Raw genomic sequence first — 13,691 nt, 5'->3', positions numbered from 1 at the left:
ATATTTTTAATATCCCATTTTATCTCCTGCACTGACTTGTGTAGGTATTGTTTTGCAGGTTGCCCTAGAAATTATAACATGCATTTTCAAGTCATCATAGTCTGCCTTTTTTTTTTTTATTTATGATAGTCACATACAGAGAGAGAGAGAGAGAGAGAGGCAGAGACACAGGCAGAGGGAGAAGCAGGCTCCATGCACTGAGAGCCCGACGTGGGATTCGATCCCGGGTCTCCAGGATCGCGCCCTGGGCCAAAGACAGGCGCCAAACCGCTGCGCCACCCAGGGATCCCCATAGTCTGCCTTTAGATACTACTAGTGTGTCATGGACAGTGTGAGAACCTTGCAATAATGTAATTCCATGTTCTCCCCTTCCTTCCCATTGTACTTATTATGTCTTATATTTTATTTCTATGCTATAAACTTAAAAAAAACCATTTAAAGTCTTTTCAAGGATTCAAAACCATATAGAAGTCGGCTATATAATTAAAAAAATATATAAAGTAAACTATGTAAAATGAAGCCAAGCACATTTTTCTACCTCTCCTCACCATCACTGGTGTTCTTAATTCCTGCCTGGAGCTCCAGGTCCAGTGGTCTTGTTTTTCTCCAGCCTGAAGAGCTGCTTTTGGCATTCCAAGTAGTGCAGGTCTACTAAGACATGTTCGTTTGGATTTCGTAAATCTAAAGTTATCTTTATTTTGTCTTCACTTTTGGAAGATAATTTTCTGGATTCAGGAATCTAGATGGGTTCTTTAAGCATGGCAAGGATGTTATTCCTTTGTTCTCCGGTCTCTGCTATTTCTGGGAAAAGTCATCTGTGATACATACCATTCTTTTTCCCTCTGAGGCTTTCAGGGTTTTCTCTTGATCTTTGGTGTTTGTGAGTTTGACTTTAACATGTCTAATATGTGGTCTTCTTGGTGTTTAACTTAGTAGGGACTTGAGTTTTCTGGATATGCAGATTGATATCTTTAATCAATTTGGGAAAGTTGTCAGCTACTTTACATTCAAACATTTAAAAAAAATTCCATTCTCTCTGTTCTCCTCACAAGATGCCAAATGTACATAGGTTAAACCACTATTATGTCTCACATATCTTGGACACTCTGGTTGATTGGATGGTTTTAACTTTTTTTCTCTTTGTATTTCATTTGGTACACCTCCTACTGGCCTGTCTTCAAGTTGATGGCTCTTTCCTACAATTGGTCCAGTCTGCTGTGAAGGTATCTGGTGGATTGGTCTTGACATATTTTTCATCTTTTACAATTCTGTTTGAGTCCTTTCTATTTTCACATCTCTATTAAAATCAACCATCTCTTAACACATACTGTCTACTTGTTCATTTAGATGCTTTGGCATTTTTATAATAATAAAAAAAAATCTCTTCTGAGCAGCCCAGGTGGCTCAGCTGTTTAGCGCCACCTTCAGCCCAGGGCCTGATCCTGGAGACCCAGGATCGAGTCCCACATTGGGCTCCCTGCATGGAGCCTGGTTATCTCCACTGCCTGTGTCTCTGCCTCTCTCTCTCTCTCTCTCCCTCTGTATCTCTCATGAATAAATAAATAAAATTTAAAAAAAATCTTCTGATACTTCCAACATCTGAGCCATCTCTTTGGTTAACTTAGATTAGGACTCACTTTCTTGGTCATAAGTCACATTTTCTAACTTCCTTGGTCTTAAATTTTTAAAAGTTATTTGCATAAGAGGAGAGTAGAGACTGAAGTAAATATTTACTTCCTAAAAAGGACACACCATTTTTTATATCAGGTAACTAGAGCTGGGAGCAAAGTCAATTTAATCTGTTGTTGGGCTGGGTTTGGACTTTATTGCAACTTTGGTTTGATTCAGTTCACTATTGGCTTCTAATGTTTTGAAAGTGGGATCAGAAATTTCCCTTCTTTTTTTTTTTTTTTTTTTTTTTTTTTTTAGAAATTTCCCTTCTATGGGGTCTGCAGTCTGAGAACCTGCACAATTGTCAAGATTCCTTGGTATCTTACAGTTACACTGTCAGTGTTTCAGATCATAGGAGATCTCCCTTTGTGTTACCAACCAGCTGCCAGCTTTTTGGGTTGCTAGGAAGTTCACTTTGCCCTTCAGTCTCACCCAGCTTTCTGCACTGTGGGAGAGCATTCCTATTCCAGAGTGCTGGCCATGGGGCTGTGGGTTCTCTCAGGCTTCTGTTGTAACCCAGCCCTTGGCAGCTAAAGGCCAGGGATGCATGGGTTGACTACTTTCAGATGCCCTGCCCTGTCCTTAGCTTTGGTATCTGTCCCTGGACCTCCTGTAAAGACTCATGGGAAAGAGTTGATAAATGATGGTATCTGTAGCTGGGGCTCTTTAGAATTCTGTGACACCAGTCCACATGTAATTAAGCTTAGCTGGTCTCCCTCCCCACTATAAGACAGAATCCTCCTCTGCTGGCTCTCTATTGGTGATGAGAGAAGCCATGGGTTTCTTCTTTTCTGTGAAGGGCTCATCACTGACTGGAGTTCTGTTTACTTAGTTGTATCCTCAGTTATCTGGCAAATTTAGAAAAACTAATTTTGTAATTTATTTGATTTTTTTGTTAGGGTTAGAGTAACAGTCTCTTGTGATTCTTTTTTTAACATCTTAACTAGAAATTCATCCTTTAATGTTCTCATAAATTATAATTTAAAAAACAGACCCACTAAGACAGCCATGTATTAGGACATCTAATCCAGTACAAGATGGGCTGTACATCAGAAGAAAGGTGAAGAAGAGGTCATGCTAACTTTCCAGAGTAGTGGCCTATAAACTTGTCTCCTCCATCATATGGCAGTGTGATCCAGGAACGTAAACCACAAGGCTACAAGGAGGTTCTTCAGCACTGTTAGTGGTAACCCACTAAGTTGTTCTTGGCCTTCTAGGCATAGAACATCTCAGGTGGTCACAGAAAGTCAGCCTGGAGTGCCCAGAACACACATATAATTCTCTGCAACACTAGTCTGCTTACTCAGAGATTACTGATGCCTAAACTCATTAATAAAGCAGGTGGAATGTGGGATTTGATTTCATATTTAATGGAGACATACCTGAATTGTAGAAAAACAAATGGTTGCACCTTTGATGTGTGGCAAGGACAGTGAGGCTATGTTCCTTTTCCATGGACAAGGGCTGGTTGTTGTTCATACAGCATGTCCATCACAGGTCAGCTGGGCTTCTATCCCATGTGATCCACATCATGTGATTCAGGAGTATAGCCCAGCCTGTATCTGGAACAGTGATGGTTGTCATGCTAGAGGAAGAAGAGAGTCTGGAGAACCACATGTGACCCAGTGGTGACAAACACTTCCATTCACATGCCACTGGCTGAAGCAAGTCACATAGCCAAGCCTGAATCAATGGGTGAGTAAGTGTACTCTTCCAAATATTTTTGAATAATCATACATCATATCACAGTCCACCCTTCTGGTCACACATATTTGCTTTTCTCCCCCTTGCCAACAGTGACAATTCAGAGTCCCATCTGGGCAGGGCATTAGGATTTTGTGATCATCTTTATACCAGGTCTCTGTGTGGTTCCTCTTGGTCCACAGGCCAATTGGAGTAAAAAGTCAAGGCTCTTTCCTGGCACACTGGTGAGGTACAGCTGTTGGGCAGGACAGGATGACCACACAAACACACCCTTCTGGAAAGGGGGAAGAATGTGAGACACATGACAGTCAGTAGTCCACAGCATTCTTGGGTAGATGCTGAGGGAGCCCTCCTCTGGCAGTGAGAGAGGGTCCTTGATTAGGCCCTGAATCTGTTCCTCAGGAGTATATTCCTAGTCCATTGCTCTCCATGGCCTTTTATTCATTATTTCCTGGGATTTCCTTTTCCATTATATTTCTTGGCTACATGTAAGAGGGCACTATAAAATGTTCCTTTCCTGGGGCATCTATTCCAGACTGCTTCTTCCTGTAAAAGATGTGGAGTCCAAGGGGTTAAGTCTCAAACAATCATCACCTCTTTTAGTCCAGACTGGTGGTCCACTGGGAAGTAAACTCTCAGAAACATAATCAGTTCCATTTGACTTCATTCAGCTCCATGTGCCAACAGACCTATCCATAATTCACTTGGAGATGTATCCTTTCTCTAGACTTTACTGCAGGTCCCCCTGAGTTTCTCAGGAGTTTGTAGAAAAGTCACCTCTAGTCTTTTTTTCTGGAGCTATGTGGTCTAACTAAAAATTTATGGGTGCCATCTTGAATCTTTCAGAGACATCAACAGTGGACATTAAGACCACACCTTTAATTTGTTAAAGGTGGTGTTTTAATTGGCCTTTGTTGCTCAAAACTTTTTCAGATTAATCTTTACTGATTGGAGATGAAAATCATTTCTATATTCAAATGCATAAGACTCCAATTTTCTGGAATTTCTATTCTCTTTCATGCCTACTTGTACACTGGCCAATTCTTTTCTGAGTTGGTTTCTTACAGTACCTTGTCACATACAGATAAGACCAACCAGAGCATGTTCTAGTGTTCTGCTGATCCACTCTGCCTAAAGCCACAGCTCTTTAGGGTATTATTTGCCTCACAAATTATCACAAAAGACAATTTCACCAAATGTTATACCATTTACCAAATGCCATCCTCCAGCCTTCAACAGATGTCTCCTCATTGCTACCACCCCTCTGTGAAGCCAGTGCTACATGTTTTAGGATTCGTTATACAACCTCTTACTTCTGGCACCAAGTCCTAGAGATACTATGATAGGCCAAGTGATGCTGCCATAATAAATTGCTCCAAAATCTTACTGCCTACACCAAGAATAGTTAATCTTTCATCTTCACTACATTTTGCTACAACTATAATGCAGGACAATGGAGCGGCCTATCAATGTTGCCAGCTATGGTGACAGAGAGAAAAGAAATCAAGAAGAATCATGTGCAATTTCTTAAAACTTTGGCTTAGAAGTGACACATGTTACTTTTGCTTACATTTTGTTGGCCAGAGCAAGTCATAGGCCCAAGTCTGACATCTGCTGGGTAGAGAAGCACCATCGTCCCCTAGAGAGGGGAAGCAGCCCACAACTCTACCACGCTTGCCTTATGAGAGAATATCTCAGAAAAGCACCCCCAGAAAGTCTTAAACAGGAGAAAAATTAATATATGCTGCAGTGAAAAATTATTAGGTTTCACTCTGAAAATGTTGAATTGAATGCACAGCCAATAAGGAAAGGTTTTTACCTGCATTTTGTAAAACTGTTAGGAAACCATCTAACTGGGCAAATAGGTAACGATTACGTTATAGAGAGATGCCTGGTAGCCTGTCTTGGACTCACAGTGCAGAATGGCTGTCTTCCATGTGCATTTGTAAATGCTTAAGCTGGCAGCAGCGGCTCTAAGATCTGTCCTACTTCTGATGTGACACCATGGGCTGGTCCCAGTTCCCAGGGTCTCAAGCTTTCATTGATCAAGTCACAGCTTTACAGAGGATTTCTAAGACTCATTCCAAGTCTCCATTTTTATGTATCCTTAAAGGCTTTTCAAGGAAATTGTTGGTCTTTGAAAACATTACTAAGGATTCCAGAATATAATATCAACTTGCCCATTTGCTTTTTGGGTTTCAAACACTAAGATATTTGCATGAAACAAACATTTTTAAGAGTATACTTGATCTTGTGGCTTTTTTACCATGTGCTATTCTAGTCCTCTGTTTGGAACATAAAAATCATTTCCACAGCAACTAATTATAGTTTAAGTCACAAGTGTGGGGAATTAGAGGCAACCATCATGCAAATATTAAAAGCTTCTTATCTTTGAAGTTCTCTCAAAAACTAATACAAGCTAATAAGATGCAGAGGAGACATACACAGTGTCCAATGTAGGCATGAATTTCTCAAGTTAGCTTTATGGGTTATCAGCTTACCATGAATCTGAAGAGAACTACTCTGATACTTCATACCTTTTTCAAAAATCAGTTGAGCATATTTGCGTGGGTCTATTTCTGGCTTCTCTTCTCTGTTCCATTCGTGTCTGCCGACACCCCCTCTCTTGATTACTACATATTGTATCTTAGTATCAGATAGTGATTCCTCCCACTTTTTTCTTTGTTAAGATTTGTTTTAGCCATTCCAGGGCCTGTGTCTTTTCACACAAATTGAAATTAAGCTTATTGATGTCTCCAAAAACACTTTTTTGGGTTTTTATAGGACTTGGATTAAGTCTGTGGATAAATCTAAGGAGACTGGACACATTTACTATGTTGGGTCTTCCATTCCATACCCATAGTGTGTCTGCACTAGGGCCTCTTGGACCACTTTCACTGGCACTGTGTAATCTTACACATGCCAATCCTGTACATACTTTGTTAACTGAGTACTTAAGTCATTTCATTATCTTTGGATACTTTGCATATGGCTCCATTATCTTTGGAGTGATTTTATTTTTTGAAAGATGTATTGATGTATATATATATCCATGAGAGACACAGGGAGAGAGGCAGAGACACAGGGAGAAGCAGGCTCCCTGCAGGAGCCGGATGTGGGACTCAATCCCAGAACTCCAGGATCACGCTCTGAGTCGAAGGCAGACACTCAACCGCTGAGCCACTCAGGAGTCCCTTTGGAGTGATATTAAATGGTCTTGTGTTTTTAATTTTGATTTTCTGCATGTTGTCCATTTATAGAAATGCAATTGGATTTTGTATGTTGATATTGTGTCTTGTGACCTTGCTGAACTTACTAGTTCTAGAAGTTTAAGAATATTCTTTTCTAGTATGTTGTTTGGGACTTCTATATAGACAATCATGTTATCTGCAAACAGAGACAGTTTTACTTCTTCCTCTCCAATCTGCATCCCATTTACGTCTTTTTCTTGCCTTATTTAGTGGCGAGGGCTTCAACATTCAGTACTAACAAGCTGTTCCCGATCTAGAGGGAAAGCCATCAGCCTTTCACCATAAATGTGCTATTAGCTGCAGGGTTGTTTTTGAAGATGCTCTTTATCAAGTTGAGGGAATCCCTCTTTCTTTCTAATTTCCTGAGAAGTTTTATCATGAATAGATGTTGGATTTTGTCAAATGCTTTGTTTGGGTCAACAGATATAATCACATTATTTTTATTATTTAGCTTAGTCACATGTGGATTACATTAATTGATTTTCAAATATTTAACCAGTCTTGCATGCCTGGAATAAATCCCACTTGGATGTGGTGAATAATTATTTTTAGACATTGTTGGTTGGATTCAGCTTGCTGTTTTTTTTTTCCTTGCTGATATTTTGTTGAGGATTTTGGCACCTAAGTTTGTGATTGATATTGGTCTATAGTGGGTCTATATTTTGTTCGTTTGCTTATTTAGTTTTTACTCTCTTTGGTTTAAGCATCAGGTAATACTGGCTTCACAGAATGAACTGGGAAGTATTCCCTTCTTTTCTATTTTCTGGAAGAAAATATACAACTGGGTGTGAATTCTTTAAATGTCTGATAAAATACTCCAGGGAAACTATCTGGGTCTGGGGATTGATGTTTCAGAAAGTTAGAAATTACGAATTCAATTTCTTTAATGATTACAGAACTATTCAGATTGCTTAGTTCATCTTAGCTGTGGTTTGATAGTTTATGGTTTTCAAGAAACTGGTCCATTTCTCCTAAATTGTTGGATTTTTGAGCACAAAGTTGTTTATGTTTATTATTATTAAAGTCCTTTTGATGCCTGTGGGATCTGTATTAATATCCTCTATTCCATTCCTGATATTGATGATTGGTATCTTATTTTTATTTTTGTCAGTTTATCAATTATTGTTTTTTAAAGAATCAGCTTTTGTTTCATTCATCTCTTTTGTTTCCCTAGTTTCAATTTTATTTATTTCTGTTCTTATCTTTATGATTTCCTTCCTTGTCCTTGCTTTCCATACCTGTGGAAGGAGGGCAGGGGTGTAACAATCTATGACCTGCTTAAGAAACTCTATGTTATATCTTCACCAGAAGGAGAGTGAAACATGAGAAAGGACATCTGGGAAGAAGCTGGGTAAGAGCATTCATGTTCCAGGCACAGAGGAGGGAAAAGAGGCAAGAATAAAGCACGAATGGCGAGCACACAAATTGGTGCTGAGAATCATCACTCATCAGAGAATGTAAGTCAGAACCCCAGGGAGACACTAGCTCACAACCACCAGGATGGCTGGAACCAAACAGACAGATAATAAAAAGGACTTGGGAGAATGTGGATAAATTGGAAAGCCATGCCATGTTTGTAAAATGGCATTGCTATTTTATTCCTCAAAAAATTAAATATAGTTGCTACTGAATTGTACATTTAAAAATTGTTAAGATGGCAAATTTTATGTTATTGTATCTTACCACAAGAAAAAGAAGTTAAATACAGAATTATTCTATGTCCCAGAAATTCTGTTAGGTATCCATTAGAAATGAAAACACATATCCACACAAAACCTTGTATGTGAATATTCACAGCAGGATTATTCTTCATAGCCAGGTGGAAACTACCCAAATGCCCATCAACTGTGAATGGGTAAATAAATGGAAGATTATTTGCTTATTTAAACCAAAATATATAAAATACATGATCCCATACAGTGGAATATTATTCAGCCATAAAAAGGAATGAAGTATTGATATTTGCTACCGCAAGAATGAATCTTAAAAATATTATGTTCAGTGAAAAAGCTGGTGAAAGAGGCCACATATTGTTTGATTCCATTAATGTGAAAAATCTAGAACAGAAGAATATAGAAAGGCAGAAAGTAGACTAGTGATTTCCATGGGGTGGGTGTGTGACAGGATGGGATGGAGTTTCTCTTTGGAGAAATGGAAATGTTTTTGAATTAGGCAGTGGTGATGGTTGCAAAATCTTGTGAATGTACTAAAAACTGCTGAATTGTACACTTAAGGGGGTGAATTTTATGGTACATAAGTGATATGTCAATTTTAAAAGGAGCCAATGGAGAGAACTAAGGAGAAGGGCATCTCCCTGGAGCAGCAGGCTGGGAGAGAGCACGGGACATGGAGGCCCCCAAGGTCAGTGACAGACCCGTCAGAGCCTCTGAGAAGAGGACTGTGGGTGGGCAGTGCCTGAGCAGGCTCGTGCTGGCTATGGACCTGAGCGCAAATGGCACCCTGAAGAAAGGTAGCCAGTGTCTTAGATGGCAGGAGTTCCCAGCTTCAGATCAGAAGAAGAAAAGCCTAAGGAGGTAAAGTGAAAGTTAATGCAAAAAAGCAATAATGATCCAGCAGTGAGAAAGAACAAGAAGTATGGACTTCTTTTGTACCTAAATGGTAACTAAGGGCTCCACTGGGGTTGAAAATATGATTTCCCTGAAGGCAACCCTAGACAGTTGTTGTTTTCAGTAGAGGAAAAGGTGAAGTCAACAAGGAGAATTTAACAATGCTAGAATAAAAATGGAAAATAAAAGAAATTCACATGAGGACTGTCATGTAAAGTTGTACTGGTTGTGCACTGCACAACCCTAGGAGGTGCCATTCACACTGATGTGTAAATGTATGGCACTGCCTAGAGTTGTGCAATATAGTCCTGATCTCAGCAATGGAGGGTGCCTCCTCTTTTGAGACACGAACCTTTGAAAACTGGGAGGAGGACATACAATGACATTGAGGCAGAGAGGGAGTTCAGGGGCTCATGTCTGAGGCCCTCTTCTTTGTCATTCAAGTTAAAGGTGAAGTTCTCATTCAAGATTAAGAGAGAAGAGTAGACATTTGTGGAAAGTCTAAAAACATTCAGGGTAGCTGATGAGTAGAGGTCGTCAGGGTCCCTCTCAGGTCAGATAACCCAAATTTATGGTAGACTCACTCATGCACCATTTTATGGCTTCCTGCAGCACCTTGGGGTGGGCAATAGGCAAGCAGAGAGTGGGATCACCCAGAGTTAGAAACATGCAACCAGGAAGGGGAGAAGTAACAGGAGCAGTAAGGCCTACTCCGGGCAGCTGATGGAGATCGTTGGGGAGGCGGGGGTCTGTTATACCTCCAATTACCTCTTGGTCATCCAGCAGGCCATGAGTGCTCACCAAGGCATGCAGGAGGTGCGGAAGGGGAGTTTGGGCTGCATCCCAGGTGGGACTCACAGGATGGCTACACAAACAGGGGAGGGTGAGGCCGGCTGGAGGCGGGAGGGGGCCTTGAGATTGCAGTTGGGAGGTGAGCGGCTGGCAGGAAAGGAACCTAGGCCATGGCTCTGCAAGGTCTCAGCATGAGATGGGTCCTTTCCAGCAGGGTGGCCAGTGTTGGGGGGAGGGCTGGGTCCCTAGGTCAGCACCTAGGACAAGGAGGGGACACGAGGAGGCCTCTAGTCCAGGGCCGGACAGCAAGCTCCTGGGAGCTGGCGATGGCCCTGCCCTGTGCTCTACATGCTGCCCCGCTGGCCAAATGCTCTGCTTGTCTGCGGATTTTGTTATTTCCCCTGCGGATGCCATCATAACCCTCATTCCCACAACCACCCTTCAAAATCCAGCTCAGTGTACATCAGTTTCCTTCCTCCTTTGTCACCTTGACAAGAATACTTCTTCCTGATTTTTTTTTTTTTTTTTGATTCAAGTAAATCTTGTGGTCAGGGTCTGATTTCTGGAGAGGAGATGCTTTCTGGCCAACAGAACTGTTTGGCTCCCATGCCATTCCCTCATTTCTTCGACAGATGCGCGCTGAGACTCCATCTCTCATGGGGCACCACAGGGGACAGACCCAGTTGGCCTGCCCTCCACAAGCTGACATTCCAGCAGGGCAGGCAGGATGGAAACAATGGAGAGATACGTGCTGGTGATGGGGAGGGCAGGTCCTCGAGGGAAGCTGAGGCGTTACACAATGAGTAAATCACAGGGACACTCCAGGAAGGAAAGGCCTGAGTGAGGCGTGTACCCAGAGCACCTGGTGGCTCTGTGGGGCCAACGTGGAGAGGGGCCTGCAGCACCAGGGCCAGATGAGGGGACATGGCCCTGCCCTCGCAGGGCTCACATGAAGGGGACACAGAGAGAAGTGTAGCAGCTGGAGAACACAGAGGGCCAGCCTTCATAGAGCGGTGCCTCCAGGCTGACTCCGGAGGGTGAGTGGATGTCAAAATAAGTTGGGATGGGTGAGGAGGCCCAAAGGAGGTGCAGCCTGGGGGAAAGGCAGGAGCTGGGAGGGAAGATGGTGTTTATAAAAGCTGTGAAGGAGGGGACACAGCAGGTGCAGTGGCCTTCCTGGCAGGTCACCCACCAGGTGCCTCTTCTTCCTCTTGGCAGAATCCTGATTTAGTTCCAGGCAGTGGTGCACCTGGCCCTGGTGGATGTTGTGACTGTGTCTATTTGTTCCAGAGAGTGGCTGTTGCCAGCCTTTCTTGTAGCTGCACAACCTTGCCCTGGAAAGGCAGTGTAAGAGCTGTCAGCAGCAGGGCCCTGGGCAGGACTCCTGCCCTCTGACTAGTCAGGGCAGTGTGAAGGGAGAGTCCACTCCTCCCCTCTCTAGCCTACTTTGCGTAAGAGGCAGCAGGTGACCCGTAGCCAGGATAAAGAAAAGCTGACAGCCTAAGAACACTAATGCACAGGGACAGGTGTTTGAGGACACTGCCACACTGGCTAACAAAACCTGAGGCTGTCTGCCTCCCGAGTCCTCTCTGAGTGCAGTCACGTCAGGGACTGTCCCTTGCAGCCTCAAGTGCTTCTGGCCCGACAGGGTGGGGTGTGGAGAGGAAGCGCCTGTGCCCAGCACTGCTGCACACACTCGCATGGAGGCAGCATGGACTCCCATCTTGGATTCTTCCAATATCTCCATTACATTCTCTAGCAATGGGTTTCGTTTTGGGTGGTGAAGAGCCATAGGTTCTTTCACAATTAGGGAAATCTTGGCATTCTAATTACCCACTCCTCTTTTCAAAAGGTTAACTATTAGAGAAAAACATAAGTTCCTTCTTATGAAAATAGCCTTAGAATAAATTCAGGCTTTTAAAATCATGTCAGCATTCTTGCAGATCTGATAATATCATGAGCTCATGTATCTTACCACTGTGAAGTCAGCGTAGAAAATACATCATCTCTTCCAGATTCTCGGAATAACTTCAAAAGTTCCGGATCCCCAGACAAATGTGCAAGAATGCGCAATTCGATCTGTGAAAAGTCTGTAAGATGGAGTCCACATTAATTGTGAATCTACCAACAGTGTTCCTGGTCATTGCCATCCACGCTGCAGTCCACCCTCAACCTCCCACCCCCACTGCAGCATCAAGAGCAACATCCCCCACCCATCTGCCAGGGTCCTTTAGCCTCAGGGCCACTGGCCATCCCTGTGTCTATAAGTCTCAGAGACTCGTCCTGCCTTCTATGAGACCAGCAATGCCTCTGGGGTGGGCTACCTGCACTCATCTGTTCATTCTGTACATCACAAGTTTAGAGAAGCCTACTGTGTACTGTGTGCCAGGCTGTGTGCTTGGGATTTGACAGTGAACAAAACAGACCAGCCTCTCTTCATGGAGCCCATGTTCTAGGAGCAGAAAACAATGTGCATGAGTTATCTGGTACGTCAGGAGATGAGAAGTGAAGTGGAAAAGACAGATCAAGAAAGGTTCAGGAGGGAGTAGGTGGTCAGCATACACCCATGTGTACACCGTACACAGAGAAGGTGAGGGAGGGAATGAGATAGTATCTAGCAAAGAGGTTTCACGCAGGCATGGGGTGGGACTGGCCCCGCTGGAGGCCAGCATGTCTGCAGGGAGAGAGCAGGGCAAAGCACCAAGCATGAGTGTGATGAGGACAGAGAGAAGATAGGAGGGTAGAGTGGGTGGGACCATGTGGGGGCATCTGAGATCTAGAGAAGGCGAGGGACCCTCCAAGCAGATCTAATTTATGTACTGCGCACAAGAAATCTTTCCTTTGTGTAAATATTTGCCTTAGGATGTTAGAGAATGAATTCTGTAAGTACCTTTGAATTCTTCAACTTCCAAGTATTTGAACCATATGAGACATGTGAAGTGAGCCCCAGTGACACAGAGATGTGTGTCTCTGGCATAGTCTGCCCATACCTGCTGCCAGGAAGGTGTGGCTCTCGGGTGCAACAAACATGCTCCTTGGGGAAATGGTGAGCATCGTGCCTTCTGTACCTGAATTGTTATTTCAAAAATACTTGGTGAATATGGTCATGCACTGATTCACAGCCATTCCTCACACAGTTTATTTTAATATTATTCCAAAGTCAAGAGTCTAGATTTCTGACTTTTCTGAATATTTTTAATACAGTTTATTTATTTTTATTTTTTTTAAAGATTTTATTTATTTATTCATGAGAGAGAAAGAGAGAGAGACAGACAGACAGACAGACACATGCAGGGAGCCTGACATGGAATTTGATCCTGGGTCTCCAGGATCAGGCCCTGGGCCGAAGGTGGCACTACCGCCGAGCCACCCGGGCTGCCCATTTTTAATACAATTTAAAAGCAACACGGTACTGCTGAGAGTAAAGTAGATTTTCTGTTGTTAAAATTTTACATTCTGTCTAGAATTCCTGGTGAGGAAAATCTCAAATATTGACCCTTGAACATACACCGGTAAGAATGTTCTGGAGGCTCCCTGAGCCTCACTGCCTAGAAGACAGGCTTTGGGGAAGCACAGTTTCTATGATGCACAGGGTATGTTTTGAAGGGCAGTAGAAGACAAGGTGCTTGTTGTGGTCACCTCCATGTGGGGTCCTGCCTAAGGGTGACTATGTATTTATTTGAAAGGACCCCTGGTCATGCTTCAC

At 42.8% G+C, this 13,691-nt stretch overlaps 1 protein-coding gene across 1 annotated transcript in view; it reads right to left on the bottom strand.

The window, feature by feature from the left end:
* POLN (DNA polymerase nu) overlaps nt 1-13,691 on the bottom strand; it is a 158,348-nt gene that overhangs the window by 49,146 nt on the left and 95,511 nt on the right. Inside the window, exons 18-19 of the mRNA XM_041753234.1 lie at nt 12,976-13,053; nt 11,961-12,075 (exon numbers count right to left, since the gene is read on the bottom strand). Coding sequence (XP_041609168.1) covers nt 11,961-12,075; nt 12,976-13,053 — 193 coding nt within the window. The remainder of the gene's footprint in view (nt 1-11,960; nt 12,076-12,975; nt 13,054-13,691) is intronic.

This window comes from Vulpes lagopus, chromosome 4 (assembly GCF_018345385.1).
Source record: "Vulpes lagopus strain Blue_001 chromosome 4, ASM1834538v1, whole genome shotgun sequence".
In the NCBI taxonomy this organism is placed as follows: Eukaryota; Metazoa; Chordata; class Mammalia; order Carnivora; family Canidae; genus Vulpes; species Vulpes lagopus.
The sequence above is the reverse complement of the archived record's forward strand: the minus strand, read 5'-3'. Positions and strand labels throughout refer to the sequence as shown.